The 26,097-nt window shown below is 36.0% G+C and overlaps 1 protein-coding gene across 1 annotated transcript; it reads left to right on the forward strand.

Annotated features, from left to right (window-relative positions):
* Nucleotides 1-1,359: 1,359 nt before the first annotated feature.
* LOC121424896 (E3 ubiquitin-protein ligase RNF103-like) lies at nt 1,360-19,289 on the forward strand. Its single transcript, XM_041620760.1, has 4 exons — nt 1,360-2,188; nt 9,293-9,438; nt 12,935-13,050; nt 16,994-19,289. Exons 1-4 carry the CDS (start codon nt 1,954-1,956, stop codon nt 18,897-18,899), a joined length of 2,403 nt encoding a protein of 800 aa, XP_041476694.1. The 5' UTR covers nt 1,360-1,953; the 3' UTR covers nt 18,900-19,289.
* The last annotated feature ends 6,808 nt before the right edge of the window (nt 19,290-26,097 follow it).

Consider the following 26,097-nt stretch of genomic DNA (forward strand, 5'->3'; position numbering starts at 1 on the left):
AATGAGGAGACCATGACGTCATCCACTCACTATTTCTTTTGTATTAATTTTTATGATATGAAATTATGAATTATTCTAATTTTCTCATCATTGTCCTGTACGTGAGACAAAGTTTTATACCACCCTTAAAGGGGAATGAAACCTTTGGAACAAATAGGCTTGTGTAGAAACAGAAAAATCAAAGAATAAGAATAAAGAAAGTTTGAGAAAAATCAGACAAATAGTGAGAAAGTTATGAGCATTTGAACATTGCAATCACTAATGCTATGGAGATCCTCACATTGGCAATGCGACAAGGATGTGTGATGTCACTGATGAACAACTTTCCCTTTGGTGGATTGTAAAATACCCTCAAAATGTCTCTTTTTGCTTTTTCTTATGATGAAACAAACTCTTTATCCATGATGTATTCTTCAAAAATATGTATTACATGCCCTCATGGAGACAGAACACATGATTTATGGATAGATGTGGGAGGCAATTCTAGTGAAATGGGGAGAGTTGTTCACAAGTGACATCACACATCTTTGTCGCATTGCCAATTTGCTATCTCCATAGCATTAGTGATCGCAATATTCAAATGCTCATAACTTTCTCATTATTGGTCCGATTTTTCTCGAACTTTCGTTGATCTATTTCTTTGATTTTTCTGTTTTCACACAAGCTATCTTGTTCCAATGGTTTCATTCTCCTTTAACGTCCATGTCGATGTGGTATTACCATTGTTATAACATCTTTTGGTTCAGTTAAGTTTGTCCTTATAATTGGTAAAAAATGAAATATTGTATAATTCAAACAATATCAAAAACAAAAGAAACAGTGAGTGATGGATATCATCGACTCTCTCATTTGCATGTCTCTGAGTTGTGTATATTGTTCTTTGCGAAAATATATAAGCAGAACTTTAAAAAGTCATAAATTTCTTATTTTACATCCGATTTCGATGAAATTTTCAGTGTTATGCTAGTTTGTTTTTTCTCTATTGATTCAAGTGAACATTTTCCAGGGGTGGACCTGACCTTTAACAATCCTTCAAAAAGCATTAAGCAATTAGGCCTTTAGCGAATATGAATTGTGAGTATGAATATGAATATACATTATGACATATAAGTACACGGGTAAAACTAAAACAATGAAAAGAACAAATACTTTAACTGCAGGAGAAAACAATTGAGCTACAATAGTATTAGCGAAATTAATGAGTTTGCCACCAGATTTATCAGAAGCCAGGTTTTTCATGAAAAAAATGGTGAAGAGTTATCGGGGAGTATTGTGCATGATTCAACCTTGTCATGTGATCAAGCATGTGATTTAAATGTCCCGCGCGCTAATTACGTCGCGCTATGTTTACATCGTACTTCCGGGTTGTCCTGGCCATCGCAAGCTCGCCGACGCGACGGCCGACTACGACTTTCTGCTGCGCTTCTCTTCTCATCAGTATTCTTGGATAAAAAACCCGTATTTTGCGGAATCTGAACGTGGCCGTTATCTCATACATGAACTTAATTCTCAACACAAAGCCGACAAAAGGAAGAGGATTATCTTCAATTCAAACGCTGACACTGACAGGAAAACATCGATCGTCGATTTTGTGTTGTATTGCGTACTTCTATCGTCATACAGTCCAAGCCAGGCCAGTGCATTGTTAATGCCACGTAAGCCTTATTTGGATAGGGCGTCAAGCGCGAGCTCACACAGCTCAGAGTCAGAGACGGTATACGAGCCCAAGACAACGAAGAGGTCACCGAAATAGGATATTTTAATCCCTCGTTTTGAGAACTGATCTAGCTATAGCTCTACTAGTACTACTAGGAACTATAATTTCATTCAGCTGCGGTGAAAGCTTTATGTGAAGTAAAGAAAAGTGCAGATACAATGTCAAATATGACATAATCAAGGAATTTCACTTAGAGTTTATTTCCTCCTGAAGATCACTTTCATCTGGTATTAAAGATGGAGATGTTCATGAAGAAGATCATATTTTTGTTGGTATATGCCATGCTGCTCTTCCTCGTGGCCCGATTGCTGGAGTATATCGCTTGGTATGAGACGGGTTTGCTGATGATGAAGTTGGTTGATCCTGTCTCCTTGAGCGTCAGGAAGTTGAAGAGTCTTCTGGATGGGCGAGGGCTGAGCTACGAAGGGGTCATCGATAAAGCGGAACTGACGCAGCTTGTTGAGGAATCTGGTAGGTGCATGGATTCCGCAGACTCGATCATCAATGTGGCCGGGTTGTGCCACTTAATAGATTGTATGTAATTGATTGATGGTGGTGATGATGATGATATATGATGATGATGATGATGTCTGATGATGATGATAATGATGGTGGTGATGATGATGGTGGTACACTGGTAGTGATGATGGTGATGATGAATGATGATGGTGATGATGAATGATGATGATGATGGTGATGATGATAATATGGTGATGATGATGGTGATGCTGATAGTTACGATGATGATGGTGGTTTTAATTATCAATCAGGATGATATATGGTGATGATGATGATGATGATGATGTCATGATGATGATGGATGTGATGATGATGGTGGTGATTGATGATGATGAAAATGATGGTGATGCTAATAGTTATGATAATGATGGTGGTGGTTTAATTATCCATCAGGATGATAATGATGGTGATGATGATGATGTCAGGATGATGATGGATGTGATGATGATGGTGGTGATTGATGATGATGATGATGAAAATGATGGTGATGTTAATAGTTATGATGATGATGTTAATAGTTATGATGATGATGGTGGTGGTATTAATTATCAATCAGGATGATAATGGTGGTGATGATAATGATAATACATATGTGTATGATGATGAGGATGATAAAAGAAATTAGATTATTTTAATAATCATGATTGGAATAATGATATTAGCAATCTATGGTGAATTGAATTGAATGTGAATGAAAAATATGAAAGATATGATCTGAAATCATCTTGGCTAACAGGCAAGTGACAGATGTTTTATCATGCTGGTGATATATAAATAGGTGAAAGATTGAACTTACTGAAGTTATAGTAAACCAGGTGAGTGTTTCATAAAGCTATTTATAAGTTAAGAGCGACTTTAAGAATGACGGGTGATCCTTTCTTATGGTAAATGGTATATTCATTGGCAATGGTGTAGTGCATAAGAAAGGATCACCAGTCTTTCTTAAAGTCGCTCTTAAATTACAAACAGCTTTAATGGAACAGCCCCCAGGTAAGAAGGTTATGATTATATTGGAACTTTGATGCTTAGGCTTCAATGGAGGCGAAAGAAAACAAGACAATTGTAATCACAATACCAACACTCATTTCATAGACAATAGAAGTGTTGCGACTCAGGTTGGAACAATACTCTCGGGGTTGCAATATCAGAATATTCGGCATTCCTGAAAAAACTGGTGAGAACACTGATTCATTAGTTGCAGACATAGTTTCTAGGAATCTGGGGATCTCATTCGAAGCCAAAAAAGACATCGAGCGATCACACCGGGTCGGAAGAATCAACCAACCAAGTATCAACCATTCCCATTCAGCTACAGGGAGCTCCACTGAAGACGAATCTGGACCTGATAGACGCCCGCGCGGCATCATTGTTAAGCTATCATCCCATCGAAAAAGGCGTGAAATTCTCCTTAACAGAAGAAAACTAAAGGGTTCTGGGATTTCAATCGTAGAAGACCTCACGATGAAAAAACAGATACTTTTGAATAAAGCTCGGAAAATTCCCGCAGTGAATTCAGTATGGTCATCTGAAGGTCGAATCATTGTTTCCTTAATGTCATCAGGTGGCAAGTCATTACAAAAACTAATTGCAAACGATGAAGACCTAAAAAAACTTAACCGACCGTTCACGAATACATGATAATGAACTATTTTTCATGGCCAGTGTCACTATCACAACCTTCCTGACTGCCCAAGTGATCCTAAAAACTTACATGCACTGACAAAGTGCCAAAGTGCTTGGAATTACATATTTTCATACCTAGAAAGAACTGAACAGCTGATTATATAGTTTTTAGCGACTACATCTTTGTCGGTACAAGCAGATACTGCCTCAATGTTTAATTTTTCTTCTATGCATATATAAGTGCTTTTATTCTGAAAGTTTGAAGACATTCTACTAGGAACAATTTTTGCACACTGAGTTGAGAAGTACATTTCTTTATTGTACACATTTCAACTCTTATACTTACATGTATCTAACTACTCAAGTAAAGCAATTATACATATCTTTTCTGTATTATTGGCAGACTGCCACAATGAATACGCTGTTAACAAATGTGCATACAAATATGCAGTTATATGTAGTTATGATTCTTATTTTCATATAAACTCCAACACATAATCAACTCTTGTGAAAATATGTCATATCAACCTGTATACATGTTTGGAGGTAGTACTGGCTAAAAGCAACAATTCTTGTTCTTTATTGTTATAAGATTGTCGCTCAATTATTCCTTGCTTAGGCACATACATACACATACATCTAAACATTTCTACATAAAATTTAACCCAAAAACACAGGACTAAGAAATGTAACAATGAAAAGAAAAGAAAAAGAAAAAGCATAATGAAGTAACTGTGCATTTTTAAGTCTTAGAAACTTCTTAAGCTATTTTTTTTTCTTTTTTAACTTCTTTATATGTACACATTAATATTGAACAAATATTTACATAAATGATAGAGTACTTACAAGAATGTGGCAGCAAATCCAATTTTGTTCTATACTGGCATTGACACTGTCACTAGGTGTTCCTACATGAAGCTTCGGTCTACTTACATAAAACACATCTTGAATATTTTACATACAACAACAAGAAAATAAGCTATTAATTTGTAAGCCTCCTAATCGAAACTTTACAATTATGCATACTTTTCTTGAATTTACAACTTTATAAAATGTACATTAGTACATTAATATTAAAATTGATATACATAAAAGTATGAACTACATATTGATACATAACTAAAACTGATTAACAAAATATTCATTACACAACATACATATATATGACAGTGAACTTTTTATATTGCACTGCCAGTTGACAGTGTCATTGTGATTATTGTTCATATTTTTTTAGTATTTAGAACTATGTATAAATAAAACAAACATTAAATATAAAAACACCTAAACTACTCCTAACATTACACATCATACACACCAACTTTTTAACCTGTTTTTTAATTTTTATAATTCCTTATTTTTATCGTTATCAAGCATTGTTAGTAGGTCTTGTTTGTTTTGCTTTTTCTCTGCGTAGTTTTGCGTACCATGTCAACTTTTGAATTTTACTACATACATATTGTTGTTTACAACAACAATTATCTTTTCTCTACAAATTGCACATACATACTGTCCAATGAAAGCCATGTATTTATACTAAGCCAGTATCCAACATCTTTTAATGCTGGATGAGTGTTACCAACATGATAATTTTTGTTTTGACTGTATCAACTGCATCGGCAATGTGTTTCCTTTCAACACAATTTCCGATCATGTCATGAGCAATCTCTTCCTAGATAATAATGACAGTTCCTCAGTTCACAATGTGGAAAGCAGTCAATTATTTCAGTCGCTCATTGAGAATAGTTCTGGAACTTCCGAATACACTTACTATTCTGTATATGATTTTAATAAACAATATGATGCAGATTCTTTATCGAGTAGCTTCTCAATCGTTCATCTCAACTGTAGAAGCATTCAAAAAAATTTTGATCATTTTGACATGTTTCTTGATAATATAAATCATAAATTCAAAATCATTGGCCTCACTGAAACATGGCTTACCAGTTCTTCAGCAACTAATCTTTACAACATTCCTGATTATGAATTCATAAACAATCCACGTGATTATGGACGAGGTGGCGGAACTGCATTATATATTCATAAGTCTCTACGTTTTAGATTGCGAAATGATCTGACATGTGTTAAAAAAACCATAGAAACTTTATTTGTAGAAATACTATGCAAACATAAACACAAGATCATTGGTGTAACATACCGCCCTCCAGGACAATCAATAGAGGAATTTCAAGTTGAATTATCTAATATTTTGAATAAATCGAACGTTAGCTCTAATTCTTGTTTTATAATGGGAGATTTTAATTTGAATTTGATTAATAACAACTCCAACAGTATTGAAGATTTTATGAATCTGATGCTCACTTTTTCTTTACGTGCAACCATTTTCAAACCCACCAGAATCACTAATTCTTCAGCCACCCTACTTGATAATATTTTCACAAATTCCACTGATTTCATTAATTCTGGAATTTTAGTGGCAGATGTAAGTGATCATCTTCCAGTATTTCTTTTGTTACCTTCAATCTCCTCTTATAATGACAAACCTGCTGATACTCATTACACTAAGAGAAGCTTTGATGACTCATCGTTACAGAACTTCTTTATCAAGTTGTCTAACTCTCAATTTGATGTTAGTTCAAGTAACAATGTTGAAACAAAGTACAATCATTTTTTAGGTACATTTTTACGTCATTACAATGACTGCTTCCCCATAAGAAGCTATTCCATAAAGAAAAGGAATAAAAAACCATGGATGACTAAGGAACTTAGAAAATTATGTATTAAAAAGAATAATCTATACAAGAAATATATCAGAAATCCAACTAAGTTAAATGAAATTAAATATAAAAAATATAGAAATTATGTGACTTATCAGTTGCGTAAAGTCAAATCTAATTATTACACACAAGAATTTAAACAGGTCAAAGATAACATCCATTCTACATGGAAATTAATAAATAATATAATGGGTAAGAAACTTAATTCTAAACCTATTGACTCAATTATTACTCCTGATGGTCAAACATTGTCTGACAATTCACTTATTGCGAATGCATTTAATAATCATTTTGTAACTATTGGTGAAAAATTGATAAATCAACATACTGCTATTAACTCGTCATCTGTACCTTCATTTCAGGATTACATTCCACAACGTAACCTGAAATCCATGTTTTTTAAACCAATAACATGCAAAGAAATTTATGAAATTGTGAAAGATATGCCAAACGACTCTAGTCCTGGTATGGATTCAATAGTTGTTAGAGTATTAAAAAAAACAATTTCATTGATATGCATTCCATTATGTAATATTTTTAATTTAAGCATATCAACAGGTACTGTTCCCAAATATTTGAAGATTGCTAAGGTCACTCCTATACACAAAAGTGGAAGTCGAGAAAATATGAACAATTATCGTCCAATATCTGTACTAAATATATTTGCTAAAATACTTGAGAGATGTGTGTATAACAGGATTATTAGTTTTATTGATGAAAATGATATAATATTTAACAACCAGTATGGATTCAGGAAGGGGCACTCCACGTCTTCAGCTGTCTTGGAGCTTACACATAAGATACACAACTCTATTAATAACAAAGAACATACTCTAGCAATATTTATTGATCTCTCTAAAGCCTTTGATGTTATTGACCACTCTATTCTGTTAAAGAAAACTAGATTACCATGGAATAAGGGGCTTGCCACTCAAATGGATCACAGATTATTTAACCGATCGAGAACAAATTACTATATTTAACAAATGTGAGTCAAGCTCCAGGACAGTGAGATATGGAGTGCCCCAGGGTTCAGTCCTCGGCCCACTCCTTTTTCTGTTATTTATAAACGATTTACCCCAATGTTCAAATATGCTAAATTTTGTGCTATTTGCTGATGACACGTGTGTCTCTATGTCTGGTAGTAATATTGATATTCTGTTCAGAGATATGAATTTACAGCTTAAAAAGATCAATGAGTGGATGTCCGTCAATAATCTAATTGTGAATACTTCAAAAACCAATTATATGTTGTTTAGTACATGCAGCCATAAGATAGACAACTTAAAATTATACTATAATAGCTTTGAAATTACTCAACTTCACAATGTAAAATTTTTAGGTATTTATTTGGATGACAATTTATCTTGGAACTTTCATATTAAACAGGTCTGTAATAAGATTGCTAAAAAGATTGGGGTAATAGCTAAACTTAATTTTTTGCCAAGTTCAGTTCTAAAAATGTTATATCATGCTTTTATCACATCTACCATTAACTATGGAGTGATTGCATGGGGATTTACAACTAAAAGAAATATACATAGAATTTTTACTTTACAAAAACGAGCAATCCGTCTAATAACTCATTCCAATTACCTCTCTGAAAGTGCACCTCTTTTCAAACGAAACAATATCTTACCGATTCAGAATATCATATCATTACAGACCTGTTTATTCATGTACCAATGCCACAACCATATGTTACCTAAGTCTCTTCAAGATTATTTTAAAATGAATAATTTATATCACTCATATCAAACTAGAAATTGTAACAGTTATCACCCTCCCTTGCCACGCATAGCTTTAACTAGACGATCTGTTTTTTATTTTGGACCACTCTTTTGGAACTCATTACCGAATTCTGTTAAATTATCAAAATCTTTAAACCAATTTAAACGTGCATGTCTTCGAAACAAAACACTTTTAAACACGGCTTTCCATTTATTGTAATGATTTGTTTTCACCCCCCCCCCCCTCCCTTCTCTTAGAGGTATTTGTAATTATGTTATGATTATATTGTTTGTTTACTTTACATGTATTAATATGACTTATTCCATACTTTAGGGGCCAATTTATACAAGCAGTTATGCTTTCTTTGACCCCTCCACGTGTAATATATCTTTTAATGTCAATGATTTGTACATACGTATATTTTTAATTGTGGAAATAAATTTTGAATTTGAATTTGAATCAGGTTGAATAAGTCTCTCAACTTTGAACCACAGCAAGGTTGGGGGGTTAAAAGTCTGACAGCATACAGCCTTGGGTAGCCATGGCCATGTTCAAACTGGGGTGATAGTAGTCAGCACTTGTAATCTTTGTATTAAGTGCCATATAAATTTTGCATATATGATATAGACAAGTTTTCATGCAGCCATGCAGAGCGAATTCTAGAACATAGTAAATATATTTTTTAATGCCCATCACATGACAATGAACAGCCGAAGGCCTTTCAACCGGAATAGCAGTTTACCTTTATGGTAACAGAGCTGACAATAAATTGCAAACATGTCCTCTGTCCAGAGTCCAGCATAAAAATGCTGTTTTGATGCACATATTTTTGACAAAGACCTCTTGGTTGCTCATTGTCATGAAGGGCAGTTAACAATACATTTCTATGTTCTTGAAAATGTTCGGCATTGCGGTTTGAAATATGCCCATTACATGTGTGACCATCCTATTCTCTTTTTGTAATCAGGGCAAGTCATGGAAGGTGAGGTTTTGATGATGGAAAAAGATGTCTCTGAGGTTGAGGAAGATGAAACTGCTTCAACCGCTTTTACCGGTTACACCCAGTTCTATGAGGAGGTGGAGGACAAGAAAGACAGCATATGGCTTGTACAGGTAATGTATTTAAGAATTGTTACTGATTTACATTGTACTTTAGGCCTTTCAGACAGCATGTTGAGGTTTTGATGTCATTTCTTCATTTTTTTACATACTTAGTGAATAAAAAAAATAATAAATAAATTAAAAAAACTCCTTTGAGGCAAACCCTTTTATCCATCAGTGCATGAAAGAGTCTGTGATGTTGTTAATTCATTATTGAAGTACATTGTTTATTATTTTTCTAACCTTTTGGATATGAAGAGTGTTTTAGACATGATAGCAAGTTGTCCCCAGCCCCTTGTTTTTGGTAAAGCTTATTAAACATTTACTATTTTCTTTATTTCTGCTGCTTTTCCTGGTATTTGTGCAAAATTACATGTTTGCTGGATGAGCATGCAAATGGTCATTTTCAAACAAAAGTGGACATGGGGGTGAAAATTAAAACTTGCTAGAAATCATTAGGCTTCAATGTTTTTTTAAACTAGACATCTTAAAGTATATTTTTCCATTTCATTTACATAAAATTATTAATTATGTCTTGAGATATAGTGAATTTTATGCAAGGGAAATAAAATGTTACAAAATGTTGATTTTTGCATTAAAATTCACATATTGCCTATCACAATATAAAATTTGTATTAGAAGCACATTTGTTGGCAAGATACAAGCTGTGTATTGTATCTAACTCCTAAAAAGCAAAAAAAAATTCTGTGAAGTGTTTTTCTGAAAAAAATTGGGTTTCGAAGTTTTCAAAACTGGTTGTCGTGTCACTCACGTTTTAAATGCAAAAAGTTTTCTAGAGCTGTGTATTCTGAAAATTAATTTATCCCAGTACTGGAGCAAATACAGTTTATCTGTACCTTATTGTATATAAAGTAACTTGGTCCAATGTGTTAAGGTAAAGCTAAAATTAACTGTCAAAGTTGTGTCGTGTCACTCACAATGTCGTGTCACTCACGAAATGTCGTGTCACTCACGGTATTATATTGTGTATAAAAAAGGACATCCAGTAATTTTTGAAACGTTTTACCAGGGATACAGTCAAAATGTTGTTCCTGACATCATTTAGGCCTATTTTAGGCTAATAATTTCCTCCATCTTCCTAATTTTACTCCTTTTTATGGAAATATTGAATTTGACATTGAGTTCATCTATTTTCTCTCCTCTCCGTGGTTGCCTTGGTTTAAAAAATCCTGACAATTTTCCATTGGTGTGAAGACTCGGATCCTAATTCATATTTTGGTGAATGTACTGTGATTGAGAATATAACAACATAATCAATCAACACAAAATTATGAATGTATCAAGAGAAAAACCACTATACTTAAGCAATGGACATATTTACAATGCATAAAGGGTTGGTGATGGTTCAAGTCATACCTAGGTATTGCTCGAACATTCTCTGTCTCATTTACAGAAATAAGCAGAAAGTTCACCTTTCTTTTGAGTAATGTTATTTCTTTGTTATACGCAGCTAGAAAAGTCACGGATCCTTTTTTAAAATTTGCAGAAATTTTAGTGGTAAAGTAGTGTACATGAGATATAAGAGATCACCATGAACACCAAACATTTTTTCAAATTCGGAAAAGAAAATATTTTTCTTTTCCTTCTGATTGATTAAATCAACCTTTTCATTTGCCATAAAGCTTGTATTCCAGGACATGAAATAAACAAATTTGCAAGAAAACAAACATTTCAGGTGAGAATGTACTGAGATTTGACAGAACATTTTGGATATTGCTTGAAGCAGCTACATGCCAAGTTCAAAATCATTATTTGTTCGGCCACCATTCATACCGCTAGTGATTAACTACATGTAGGGTCTGAACAGCAAACTACCGTAAGTGGGCCGATGTGTGTTCAGAGCAGATTTGCATTTACACATATTCATTACAACAAAATGATGCATGTTCATGTAGGTCCCAACAAGTCCCAACCGAGACCGCATTTTGATTTGAGCAACTTTGGATGGGTAGATCAATTTTTTTTTTGGGGGGGGTACCCTGATAAGAACAGAGCTGGACCTCGAGGGGAAAAAGCTATTGAGGTGTAAAGGGAGCCTGGTTGGGATGTTGAATTGGATTTAGTGTGACATCCAAGGGCTTAGAAAAGGAAAGGCTAATGACTTGTAGTTGTGTAATAGTAGCAGACTGCAAGAATCAGGTACTGACTGCTTCTTTCACCTTGTGGCTTTCCCTGGATTCCCGTGGTATGGTATATGATCAAATAATTAGCAATGAAAAGGCGCTTACAAATTCCAGCAAAAAGCATAGCGCTGAATTTTGGTACAGTGCCTACATGTACTGCCTTGGGAAGGTCCACATACAAGCAGTGTTCAGGAAAAAAACAATGCTTGATGAGTTGAACTTGATCCCTATTTAAGTTTCTCAAAAATTTGCTAATAGTCCATCTGAAGTGTGCAGCCAAGAAACCGTGGTTTGATACAGTGTACAAAAAAGACATTGAAGCTGCCAAGTCCTATTTGGACAATGTCTAAAATATTAAAGGAGGATAATATCCTTATCCAATATTTCAAGAAAAGGGAGTCATACATGACATCATTGGCTTCCAGACCATGCCAGATGATGTGAGTGACTATTGAGAATACCTTTCTTACAAGGAAAAATCATTCCATCCGTTGTGGATGCTGAATTGTATAAACCTGTAAACTTTCATATACAGATAGGGAGAAAGAGTTAAAGTTTTGAATGATATCAGGCCACAAAAAGAATGTTTGAGTTGATGTCAATGCCAAGACCTCATAACACCTCCTTCAAGTGCCCCCTCCTCTAAAGAGGAGAGTGGTAGAAGCCCTAGTGTGACAGTGTGATATGGTATAGGGAATGTGAGTTGATGACCATAAACCAAGAATAAAACATCAGGATGACATATTATGAACTTAAAAGAAAGCAGTTATTATGTAATTAAGCTTGTGTTTTGGTTAATGGTATTTTACTCTTCTACATCATGCAAAAAATACTTTCAATGTTGAGATAAATGTTGTATTTTTGCACTTGTCGTGTCACTCACGTTTTGGATGTCGTGTCACTCACGGTATATAGGAGGGTACCACTTTCCATAGAGAAGGTTTGATTGATTTTGACTATATGTGTTAGATAGGTACACTATTTATGTCCATTTACTGGTACTCACAGTACTCCATGACAACTACTTGGGCACGAATCCAACCATATGTGTTAGTGGTCAGAAACCCATGTCCAAAATTTGTCGTGTCACTCACGCACCGTTTTTTAATCATATCTACTAAACGAATTGTTGAATTCAAATCAAACTCGTAGTGGCCCATGCCAGTCCTACATTGTATATGATATAGTAGTCATGATTGATTCATAACCTTTAAGTTTGAAGATATGAGCCCTTAAACCTCTCCGATTGTCGTGTCACTCACGTTTGAAAATGACCAAATATGTACTTTTACTCAGTAATATACTGAATTTTGAAGCCTTTGTTTACCATCTTTTGAAACTATTTCCTTCATTTGTTTTTCCAGGTTATTCCTAGAAACCATGGTCCGCTGCTGGGGAAGAGAGCCTGGTCAACTGTAGTGAAAAAGTTATCCAGGTTTGGCATACGACACGGAACATTTGACTGCTCTATTGACCCAAGGTAAGATTACATTTAAACACAAAGATAGAGTCTATTTGATTCATTGAATATTTTGGTAATTGTTTAGTTATTCAATTCAAAAAATATTTTTCGTAATTTTTTATAGTGCAATTGTCAATTGTGCAATTGATATCTTTTTTCCTAAGGGGCCATGTAATAACATAAATAAATACCACTAATATTTTCTTTTTGATTATAACTTTTTGCCTCAGGGACTTACAATGAAAACCGATAGCATGACAATTGATGATATGTTACATGCAACAGGACAAACTTACATAAAGAGTTACTAGTATCACATAACCAGTAGTCTGTATATGCAATTAATTGTACATGTTATGTTATTTCTGTATATATATAGTTTTTTATTGAGTTACTGACCCGGGGGGCCACTTCCATTCACGAGTGGATACCATGCGCGACCATGGGGTCTCGAAAAGCGCCCTAAACACGTAATTTCCATTTTCTGAAAATGCACCCCTACACCTCGCACAAATCGGACTCTAAACACGAATTTTTGATGCAAAAAGGACATCCTTTATAAAACATTTTAATTTTGTTTTATCATCCCTGCATATTCGACCCTAAACACGTAAATTTCCTAGCGAAATAGATAGCCTTTTTTCATTATTTTTGTGTTTTTGACACCCTTATCACGTTACGTACGTAACGTGCCCTATTGTGAAAAAGACATCCTTTTTACGTGTTTTTTGGTCGCGCATGGTATCCACTCGCCAATGGAAGTGCCCCCCAGGGGTTACTGAACATCCATGTAGGTGTACAAATATAAAATCATTGGCCCGTATTCTGAAGTCGGGTTTAATTTAAACTCAGGTTTAAAGTTGTGGTTTAAGTATGGGTAGCCAATTTTTACATAAATCACTAACAGTATATATATCATAGTTCGGCTCATTTGGCCTCAAATCATTCATAATTATTTAGGAATTATAAATAGATGATTGTCTTCACCATCGATGAATCAGGAAAGAGCACAGTAAATATAAAAAAAACATACATCTTAATAAAATTTGTGACACTTTCGGCCTCCCATAATTTTAGCACAGAGTTAGACCATGGTCTAAGTTAAACCTGAGTTCAGAATACGGACCATTGTGTACAAGGTAAAAAAAAAATCCCATTAAGCCTCAAATTAGTTTATCAATATATTAGTAAAATTGTAGCAATATCTTGTTGAATATTAACAAATAATATAGACAAATGGTTTGAAAAGAAAAGGAAAATCAATATTTTACTTTTCGATAGTTTGACTGATGTTTTGACTGATGGGCACACCAATAGATTTAAGTGCACAAATGTACATTCTATGCAAATACACATTCATGATGATTGCATGAGAACGTTTGACTTGGGACACAGTATAGACATTCCATCTTTTTCCAGACCAGTGGCTTTTCACAATGATACTGACGGTGATACTGTTAACACTTTGTGATCTTGCTCAATCAATGTGTTGTGTCACATGGTATTTGACCTCTGCAAATAAGTATATGGAAATGAAAGGTCTATTTATGAATATGCATTTTTTTGGGGGGATGGTTGGGTCTCAAATGCAGATATACCTTTCCATGAGAGCAGCGCTGGGAGTTTAAAGATTTCATAAATGGGTGGGGATGAAAAATTCTGAGGTCCCTGACTCGCAAAGGTAAGCATGTGCATTCCTTCGTAAAAAAAATGTGTCCATGACGAAAAACTTCCATTTGAGAACACTATACCCCAGTTCCCCATCTCATCAATTCTCTTCTCCAGCCATAACTGCCTCAAGAAAGCAATTTAAGTATCAAAACACCTGTTTCTTGACGTTGTTCCAAAGATAAAACAACAGCCCGGCATATACAGTCACAGCAGGGGGCCACACACGATGGGATGCATGCGCATGCAGTGCTGGATGCGGTCCCTGTAAGCATGCCGTCATTTTTATTCGCTTACTTTTCTTATTCCGAGGTCGATTTTCTTCGTTCGAAATTGAAAATGGACTAACATTGGGTTACTGAATACAATATGCCTTTGAAAATGTGATTAAATATGGAATACAATAATTTAATTCCGAAGGTCCTACTACAGGCAGAGAAGTCTTACGTAATAGCGCAGCTGTTGTTTATCTTTTCGTCCTTTGCTCAACACTCATATACTGGCCTGTGGGGGTGAAATTGAGACAGCGGGGATTACCCCTGGATTACTTAGCCAAGCACGGTTGATAAGGGCTTGAAAAAAGGAGATCCAAATGGAAAATGGGGTACAAAACCGCAGTTCGCAAGCTGAACTGAGATCCAAATGGAAAATGGGGTACAACACCGCAGTTCGCAATCCGAACTGCGGTATTGTTTCAAAGGGAAGTTTGACGTAATGCCCCCCCCCCTCCCCCATGATTGCTACCTCCAGAATAGGATTATGGCCATTGTGGGGGTGTGCAAACTTGGTCTACAGATCACAATTTTGTCGCCATCATATACCATCATCATGATCATTCTAAATCATCATGACTATGTAGGGCCTAAGCCTTAAAAATAGTTCAATATACTCTTCCAAACACCAGAGCACCAGTCCCAGATATTCATATCTGAATGCTATGCACCATACAAGCTAGAACAATGCCCCCTTTCATTTTATTCAGCCTTGATTCTTAAAAAAAAACAAATTTGTAGTCTAATAGTGTACCTGAATTTTCCTCTAATGTCAAGTTAAGAAGGCTGGTTTTATCTGGAAAGGGGTTAAAATCATGTATAAAAAAGGGGTCACAAATTTCCTCCCTTCCCCAAAACTGCTGGTGTCATGTTTAGGATGATGAATATAATGGTTTTGTAGTATATGATTAAGATTCTGAAGTTAGAAAAATTAATAATGGGTGGATGTCTTGACGTCAGTCAGTCTCCCGGGGGGCAGCTTACATTGACGAGTGGATACCATGCACGACCAAAAAAACACGTAAAAAGGACGTCTTTTTCACGATGGGGCACGTTACGTACGTAACGTGATAAGGGTGTCGAAAACATTAAAATAATGAAAAAAGGGTATTTATTTTGCTAGGAAAATTACGTGTTTGGGGTCGAATTTGGATCGGATTTGAATTTGGATGATAAAAACAAAATTAAAATGTTTTATAAAGGATGTCCTTTTTGCCCCAACACTTCGTGTTTAGAGTACGATTTGCGCGAGGTGTAGAAAGTGGAGTCGTACTAAACCAAATAAGGTAAAGCCGACGACCGAAGGACCTGTAACAATAAAACATTCGTGTACTTGTTTAGGGGTTCATTTCAGGGAACATTTGCCAAGAGTATCATTTTGTTTTCAATACTTGTTAAGGGTAGAGTTTCACACGCCAATACTTGCCAAGGGGTGCATTTTCAGAATATGGAAATTACTTGTTTAGGGTGCCTTTCGAGACCCCATGGTCGCGCATGGTATCCACTCGTGAATGGAAGTGGCCCCACCGGGGTCAGTCTATATGGATGATTGTGGGACTAGTATTCTCTCTCTAATGATAAAGAAGTCTTATTTGTATCATTAGTTTTGGGGGTGTAACAATTTAAGGTGAGAGGGATCTAAACTTGTTCTGATTGGTCTGCAGGTATTGTCTATCAAACTTTCTCTCTTATAAGGGGTGTGGTGATGCTCTGTGCAAGTGACTGGGGCTAGAAGTGTGAGTCATACTTCTTAGAACTTTTGTTCAGACTTGAAGTTAGCTGACATCACCGAGGGTTGGTCTTTTATGGTCAGGGTTTAGCTGTTAAATGGTATTGGGGTTTTTGGAATTCTTAGATGACATTGGGGGACTTTGTAAACAAGTGACTTCAGGTGAATGACTGAAAGGATAACAAGAAGTTTATACATTCTACATGTACATAACACTAGCCACACCCCCATCCCATAAGCCACAAGATGAGGACAATGCTTGATAACACCTCCATATTTCTGTCTTTTACAGGATCTGCCCTCAGAAGAACTGGAACCAGCCTCTCTTACTCCTCGCCATGCCCCAAGTTCACAGGCACAAAGGTGAAGTGTCCATGGCGATGTTCACATCAGCCGGAAAAGCCCAGCAGATCGTCAACTGGGTGTACTTGGAGCTAGCTCACAGGGTCAACACCAAGCGGAGATTCGGGCACGAGTTTGATTGGGATCGGGTCGAGTCTGATCAAGATTACGCCGTCAAAATCGTTCTTTTCTCAAGGAATCACGAACCACCGCTGTTCTTTTCTGCCCTAAACTTGAAATACTCTGGCCGTGTGAAGTTTGTTTTTGTCAGCGACTCCAAAACGTTTTATGTCTATGACAATCAGGCTCAGAAATACTGGCTCCCCTCCTATGTGATCATGACACCGGAAGGAAAGAACATATACGGCACGCATATTGGCGAATATTGCACATACACTGCTCTTGATATCTACCTACAGATGCTGGCACCAGAGGCAAATGATATCTTTGTTTTGACTTTTATCAACGTAAATGCTATTTGTTTCATCGGTTTATTTGTTATTCAAGGTGGCATAGCCAAAAGGATATGCAGCTTTCTGTTGACAATTGGAAAATACAATATTACCTTTTTATTGCTGTGGTTACCGTTGTTAGGAATCATCCAACTACCCTTCATGGCCTCGGTCCAAGATTATTTGTATAAAATACTGAGACTGTCCTCGCAAACGTGGCTGATGGGGAAACTTCGTCAAGATTGGATAATGTATTCCGGACATTCTTACATCATGGTCGGATCCTTTCTCCTCTATTGTGTTGCTGTAAACTGGGTCTCTAAACGGATAAATGCCCCAACACACGAAGATGGTATGACGAGTGCTATGTGGCTGCGTTCGTCGCTGGTGGATTTCCGTAGTTTCCTCCTGCGCCCGTCCCCGTCTTTGAGAAATGGTCTCCCACGCCACGACCACCGGGAAGAAGGACTCGACTTGTTGATAGAGCAGATGGCCGTACCAGACCTCTGGCTGCATCCACGGATACCTGAAAACTACATGAATGATTTATTGACTTGGCATTACACCTGTGACTGGCTTCAAAATTACTCATCTGGCAACGACTCCTCTGATTCTGAAAAGGGTGCTTGTAGATCTCATACAAAAAAATGTGCGGAACTGCGTCAATGTTTATTCAAGTGTGGTCTAAAATGTAGAAATAATTCTAACCCTTGCTCTTATTCCCCCAAAAAGAAAAAAGATTTTGGTACAAATAAAAGAAATGATGAAGACGAACTATTTGTTGTTGAAGGTCAAGAAAAGCCATGTTGCAAACAGCCAGAATCAATAACTTGGTCGGATTCCGAACATGAAACACGTTTTTTCACAGGCTCAAAATCCAAAGTTCAAAAGGGATCTAGTGTAGATAGATTAGAAGCCGAGTTAGATGGAGCAAGATCTGAACACGGGGAGAAACCACTTACAAAAGCCAATTCAAATTTTAACCATGAGAAATGTTCTTTCCGGGAAAGGCCAGTATGTCCCCACTCTGTAAAAGAAACAAGCATGGAAACCCCTGAATTTTGTGCAGATCCTCTAAAAGAAAAAGAAAAGCCCAATTCGGCCCTAGCTTCTAGGAAGCACTCCCCAAGGCATTGTCCTGAAGTGAAACCCAAAACCAGCCCAAGGAAGAAGTCCAGGTCCCAGATTACCAAGTCCTGGCCCGAGGGTGTACTGTTCGATGCCCAGTGTGCCATCTGCATTGAAGCCTACACAACCGGTGTCATGCTCTGTGGCCTACCGTGTGGCCATGCTTATCACCGACAGTGTATCTTTGCCTGGCTAAATAATGGCAACCATGTTTGCCCTATATGCAGATGGCCAGCTTACAAGAAGAAAGCAAAGTCGTCCAAGCATATGGAATAATAAATCTTAACCAGACAGTGGTCTTGTTTGATAAATAGTTCAAAATTTACACAGGTTTCTTTCCTTAAAACCTTGTAACAAAGTATTCCTTTACCCTAGCTGTTTTGGCCCAGTGGATTACTGATTAGTCTTCGAACTTTGAAACAGATGGTCATGGGTTCAAATCCCAGCCATGGCATGCTTTTTTCCTTCAGCAAGAAATTAATCTACCATGTGCTGCACTCAACCCAGGTGAGGTAAATGGGTACAGACAGAAAGTATATGTGTAATCCCTTTAAAAAGCTGAGGACCAATATCAGTAGACTAGCTTACGTGTAGATGGGGTAATATAAGAGTGCCATGAGCACTTTAACAAGTTGGATATGTGCACTCTATTACAACTATCCTATAATATGAGTGGGCTATAAATGGGTGATTTTTGGTTTTACTGTGGGAACAGTTTTTTTGTGTTCCTTTTACCTTATCTCAACATGAAATGACAATAATTTTTGTCTCGGGTCCGAGAAAAAAGTGTGCCGGGCCAAAATCCAAAATGGCCGCCAAAACCCCCCAAAATCACAGTTTTGGCCACAACTTCTTTATTTGGTGGTCTTTTTCTCTGGTTTTGGTGTCTATTCATATGTTTTAGGGGGCAGGCAATTTGTTTTTCCAATATTTAGCACTTTTAAACCATTATTTGTAGAGTTAAAAGGTAATTATACCTAAATTTTACAATTTTTATAGCCTTTTTTCAGCCAAATGTAGGTATTATCGTCCTGGAGTTCTTGGATATTAGATGGTACGAGGTCAACAATAGCAAGCAGCTTCATAGAGCTATATTGCTTTTATTCCTCTCCAATGGGTTTTACGGATATTAGTGAAATATATCTTATTAAATAAAAAAATGTTAATTATCCATAGGGGCAATACAGTATACAATGTACTGTTACTGTGCACTGCATATATCCATGCATTGACCACCATGACATATGACAAGGCCTGTACATATAAACTATAGTGTCATAGAAATAAGCTCCTAAGGTTTAAAATTAGATTGTGAATTGTGAATTTGATTGCTTGTCAGCTGATGTACATGATGAAACCAGCAACGTAAATTGCACATAAAATATCACATATCATATACGTACATCACATATCTACGTGTAGCCATATCTTCTTCATTTTGAGGCTTTTTTACCTGGTTGTGGTGTCTAACTGTCCTATGTTTATGGGGTCAGGTAACTATATAATCATGGTAACGTTGATCAACAGTCAATCAGAACCAAGGATTCCATGTAAGTCACCATTAAGTTAACAGAATGGTAAATTTGTATGCACGGGGCCCAGAATATCTACAGTGTAAATGCCATGATGTGGGGTCAATTACCTTTCTCCGCCCCCTGAATTAGCATATTTGACAAAACATGTCCTCAGTTTCGGAGACAAAATATATCTTCAATTTCTGAGGCATCTAATTCTAAACCTAAAAGCTCATTTCTACATGTATAACACTATAGTTTATACATGCCTTGACATGGTGGCCAATGCATTTATGCAGTGCAGTATGTACAGTACATTGTATACTGTATAGCCCCTATGGATAATTAACATTTTTTTTTTTATTTAAGATATTATTCACAAATATCCATAAAAACCATAGTAGAGGAATAAAAGCAATATAGCTGTATGAAGCTGCTTGCTATTGTTGACCTCGTACCATCTAACATCCAAGAACCCTAGGACGATATAATCTACTTATTGGCTGGAAAAAGGCTGTAAAAATTGAAAAAATTAGGTATAATTACCTTTTAACTCTACCAATAATGGTTTAAAAGTACTAATTATAGGAAAAACAAATTGCCTGCCCCCAAATACATATGAATAGACACCAAAACCAAAGAAAAAGACCACCAAATCAAGAAGTTGTGGCCAAAACTGTGATTTTGGGGGGTTTTGGCGGCCATTTTGGATTTTGGCCCGGCACACTTTTTTCTCGGACCCGAGACAAAAAATATTGTCATTTCATGTTGAGATACATTACAAGGAATAAAAAAAAACTGTTCCCATATTGAAATTACAAAAAAAGTATTTTTGACCCATGTATAGCCCACTCTATTAAATAAACTACAATATTTAGATCCATTTGCATACATTGGTTGTTGCTAGGTATGGCAAGCCCTTGGCAAGTTTTCAGGTTGTAAAAAGCAAGTATAAAATTTGAAGATGTTGACAAACGAGGAAGCGTTTCATCATCATTCTTGTCTGGCAAAATATCGGATCTGACATCTTTCCTTGATTTTGATTGGCTGAGAAACTCTGTTACTATGGTAGCTGTCAGATAAAACTTCGGACAAGTCCTTTCATTGAAATGCTCCCCTGGGCTAATGTGCTTCTGTTAGTATATCCTGTATAATCAAATGAAAGTGATATTGCACATATCTCTATGCATGTGGATCCTAGGGTTTAGAGTGAGAGATAAGGGGAGCGTTTCATGAAAGGACTTGTCAGACGTTTTATCCGACAAGTCCCATTTAATCCGACAGTTACCATAGTAACATTGCTTCTCAGCCAACCAAAATCAAGGAAAGATATCAGATCTGACACCTTGTCGGAAAAAAATGTTAATGAAACACTCCCCAGATGTGGGAAATTTTGCATTCCTCAGAATCAACAAAATATAGGCCTACAGATCTGTCCACTACACATGGGTGCCCAAATTTTTATATCACATCTCAATTATATGACAAATGAAGACCTAGTCAAAATGTCAAATGTTATGCCTGCTGATTCCATCATTGTTTATGCATTTACTGTGATTTATTATTGTGAATGTATTCCTGTGTTCATTTCCTATTGTGTGCTGTGGGCATGTAATTTTCTGAGGCATTTTCACGAGTGTTTTGTATGGGAAATAATCGTTTCGTTTATTTTACATTCCAGAGAAGCTGGTTCATGTAGATGTTCACATGTAATGTACACATCTTTAAATATTATTTGGTGAATTTATAGAGGTGATTAGGTATGTGAACATTATTTATGGCCCATATTTTAAAGTCCGGTTTAAATTAGGCCATGGTCTCACTGTGTACTAAAATTTGTCACATGTAAATCTTGACTCGTCATTGTAATGATGATTGCTATTGTAATCCTGACCGTGATTAGCATTCATGATTCTAATCATGTTGTAGTTTGGTTTCACACATGCTAAATATTCGTCATTAGCCTATTTTAACTGGAATCATCATTCAATTTACAAATTTTTTACCGTGTGAAAGGGCGGTTAGTTATCATTCCCAGAGAGTTAAATGTTGCCACATGTGCTGATAAATCAAGTCTCTACTTTTTCAGATATGTGTCACGTTTGGCTTCCGATAGTTAAAACCATGTTTGACCAGAGTAAGAGTTAAGAATACAGGCCTATGAATATTAATAATGTATGAACCACGGTGTAAAATAATGTGACAATGGCCATGGAGGAAAGAGAAAGGTTGACTAAAGACCACTAATATCAGGATTACAAGGAATGCCGAATGTTAAAACCAGCCAGGGAGACAAGATAAGTGATCTCTTAGAGCAGGTGGAATTTATGTACAGTTTTCTCTCATACACAATTTAATAGGAAGTACTGTTATTATCCCTGGGGGAACCGAACTTATGTACTTAGACAGACCATGTGGTCTTTAGGTAGTGACTAAAGGGGACTAATATGTAATGTCTGTACTTCAAAATGAGAGGTTTACATTACATTAAAAAATGCTGTCTCATATACTCTTAAGGATTGGGATTTTGGATCTAAAGGATATTTTGTTTCATCTCTCTTAAATTGGGATGGGCCCCTTCTGCATCCCCATTGAAAGTGGGTGGGGTGGAGCTTCATTTATAATAATAATTGGCATTTATATAGCGTTTTATCAATCTACGACTGTTCAAAGCGCTTCACAGTTATTATTACCCGGTCACTGGATTCTTAGCATTCCAAGCAGCCTGTTAGGAGCAAACGTGCTAAACCAACCACAATGATGTTACCCTTTTAGATTGCATTTCAATCCATATATGCAAATTGTTTATCATCAACCATATTAAAATGCAACAAATATTTTTAAGGGCAAAATATATTCCTTGCAATAGTTTCAGATTAAGAATTTTAAACTAGCTACATGTATTTTGAAATGTCAACAAAAAACTGGACATATTTGAGAAATTCATTTCCAGGTCATATTAAGTCATGTTTATCTTTGCAAACATATTTCATGAAATATGCCCATGGGATCCCATACTAAGTGGTAATTAAAAAGCTAGATTTTATTTTCAGACCTTTACATGTAGTTAATACACCATGCTATAAGTTGAACCAATGTGAAATATTGAGTTGAAACTAAGAAACAAGAAAAAGAAAATGCATAAATGTAAAGGATATGAAAGCATTAAAAGAAAGCAAGAAAGTACTTTGTAGTTGCCCCATGTACCTTTTTAAAAAGAAAATATTGTCTTTGTTTATCTCTTGGATCACTTGGTATTATAGATGTTAAACAGCACCTCTGTTATTTACCGGTAAATACTTTTTTTTCTGAAGGCTGAAATATGTACAGCTTTTATTGTCCATAATAATAATAGAGCAATATTTCATGGTGGTTATACCATGGGGAATTCTCCATGATTATTAGTACTGACAAGTTTGAATCCACTGATATTTTCTGTGAAATCCTTGGTTTTTATTGACTGAGAAACACTAGTCCATGAAGGATGATAATGCCAATTGATGAAGAAATTTACTTGTCAGCACTGAAAACCTTCACGACAAGTGTCCCGAGCAACATTCCTCCCACCCTACTAGCTATCTTTTTACATTCTACAAATGCACTGAATTATAATAGATGTTGTATTGTTGTGTGAGAGACAGAGAAAGAATGTTCATTATGTTGAAGAGGGAAACAAGAAACATAGAAAGAGATGGAGAGGAAGGTTGAAAGAGAAAGTCAGACAGACGGGAAGAAAGAGTGGGTAATTTCTGAAAACAGATTACTATATACAACTCCCAAGAATGTTCTGTAATTTGATTGGTCCTAATTGGATCACATGATATTCAGCGAATTGCACTATTGCATCCAAAATGCACTAACCTGCACTCTGACGTCATACCAAATACACTATCCTGCACTCTGACATCAGAGTGCAGGATAGTGTGAGTTCTGGAATTATCTAGAAATAATATCTAGAATTTAGAGAAAAAATAGCATTTGGGGCAACTCAGTAACATGGGTGAGGGGGGTTGTATAAAACAAATAATACACGCATTCTTGTGCATAGAGGACCTAAATAATGAACTCTGTGCTCGTCTCAAGATGGATATACCACACTTGGTCCTGTGAACCTCGGTGCGGTATATCCATTTGCTCTTCTCACACATCGTTTATTATTTGGGCCTGCATGCACGTGCTTATGTGCATTATTTTTATAATATAACCTGGGCCCAGAACAAAAACAACCGGTGTGTTGGCTCAGTTGGTAGAGCGTCCGTCTCACAACCGGGAGGTCAGGAGTTCAAACACCTGCCACGTCAGACCAAAATGCGTTGAAAGATTGGAGTTGTTGCTATCCTGTTTAGCATTCAATGAATCAAGGGATTGAGCTATGTCAGTCTGGCGTTGCACAGTGGCTGCCGTGCCCATGAGCAATCTGGCAAAATAAATTTTCGGAGTATTTCTGTTTCAGATTTCTATAATTTCAAACAATAAATTATGGATTTTCTTTTTTTTTCCAAAACCTTAGCAACTGATCAAGGGGTAGTTATTAAAGGGATGGTCCGGGCTGAAAATATTTATATCTTAATACATAGAGTAGAACTTACTGAGCAAGATGCAGAAAATTTCCTCAAAATCGGGTAACAAATAATAAAGCTATTGAAGCTTAAAGTTTAGCAATATTTTGTGAAAACAGTTGTCATGAATATTCATTAGGTGGACTGATGATGTCACATCCCCACTTTCTTATGTTATTACATAAAATCATAATTTCTTCATTATTTCATACTTGTGTGAATAGTATGTCTCCCTTATAATGAAATACATGTAAGTTGCAGCAATAAATATCTAATGCAATAATCAGTTGTCAATCCAATTTTTCTAGTTCTTGGAGGAAAAAATTTGAATAAACCTTACTTCATATAATAAAATACAAAAGAACAAGTGGGGATGTGACATCATCAGCCCACCTAATGAAATATTCATGACGACTGTTTTCACAAAATATTGCTAAACTTAAAATTCAATAACTTCATTATTTGTTATCCGATTTTGATGAAATTTTCAGCAATTTGCTCAGTGAATTCTACTCTATTTATTAAGCTATAAATACGTCCAGCCAAGACCATCCCTTTAAGGAGTGATCATCTACAATACAATCAATCACAGAAATAAGCCCCACAATCAATTGCTGTAAAGTTTTATTTGCAGGGGCCTAGATGGTTGATTCACCAAGAATAGGTGAAAATACAGAAGTCACATGTAGAAGACCTATGTGACATGATCACATTGGTCAGTTGTTACGGAGTCACTCTGCGTTTGGCTACTGCATACACATTAATGTTGGTGGTTTTCTATTCGCAAATTTCTGCTTCAATACACGGCCATTTAAATGGAAATATCGCCAGTCATGAAATTTAGTCCTCAAAAATAATCCTCAACCACGAAAATAATTGTATGCGAAATAAATGGTGATTACAGTAGTCTTATCATAAGTCTGCTGTGCAAGCCTTTCACTCAAGTAAAGGGGTCTGGATACACAACCTACAATGACTAGTGTAGTTAAGGCACTGAAAACAGCAATTTTATGTGGTAGTCTTGTGTGAAGGCCCTTTGAAAATGAGCACTTATCCATAATTAAGGCAGGGCTGATTAAGGTCATCAATCATGTAACTTTATGTTTTATAAATATAACCCCTCTGTAGTATTTAACTGCACTCAATGAGTAAAGAAATAATGTGGTATTGATATTGAATATTTATATTTCAATTTATCTACAATTCTCATTTTCAACCTCAAACACATAACCATAACACAATCAACATGACCAGGGGCCCGTAACAGAGATCTTAGCGATGATCGTACAACAATTTTCTACAATTAATTCCATTGACTACAAGGCACGTTCAATCTTGAAAATGAAGCGTGCAATCAATTGCTAATCTCTGTGTTACGGGACCCAGGGCCCAGTTTCAGAA

The sequence above is a fragment of the Lytechinus variegatus genome, chromosome 12 (assembly GCF_018143015.1).
Source record: "Lytechinus variegatus isolate NC3 chromosome 12, Lvar_3.0, whole genome shotgun sequence".
In the NCBI taxonomy this organism is placed as follows: domain Eukaryota; kingdom Metazoa; phylum Echinodermata; class Echinoidea; order Temnopleuroida; family Toxopneustidae; genus Lytechinus; species Lytechinus variegatus.

Excerpts from the sequence above, each read along its gene's own strand:
- LOC121424896 (XM_041620760.1), top strand. The coding sequence starts at position 1,954 with ATGGAGATGTTCATGAAGAAGATCATATTTTTGTTGGTATATGCCATG. Across the intron at positions 9,439-12,934 it reads ACAGCATATGGCTTGTACAG|GTTATTCCTAGAAACCATGG; the intron begins GTAATGTATTTA and ends TTGTTTTTCCAG. Across the intron at positions 13,051-16,993 it reads GACTGCTCTATTGACCCAAG|GATCTGCCCTCAGAAGAACT; the intron begins GTAAGATTACAT and ends TGTCTTTTACAG.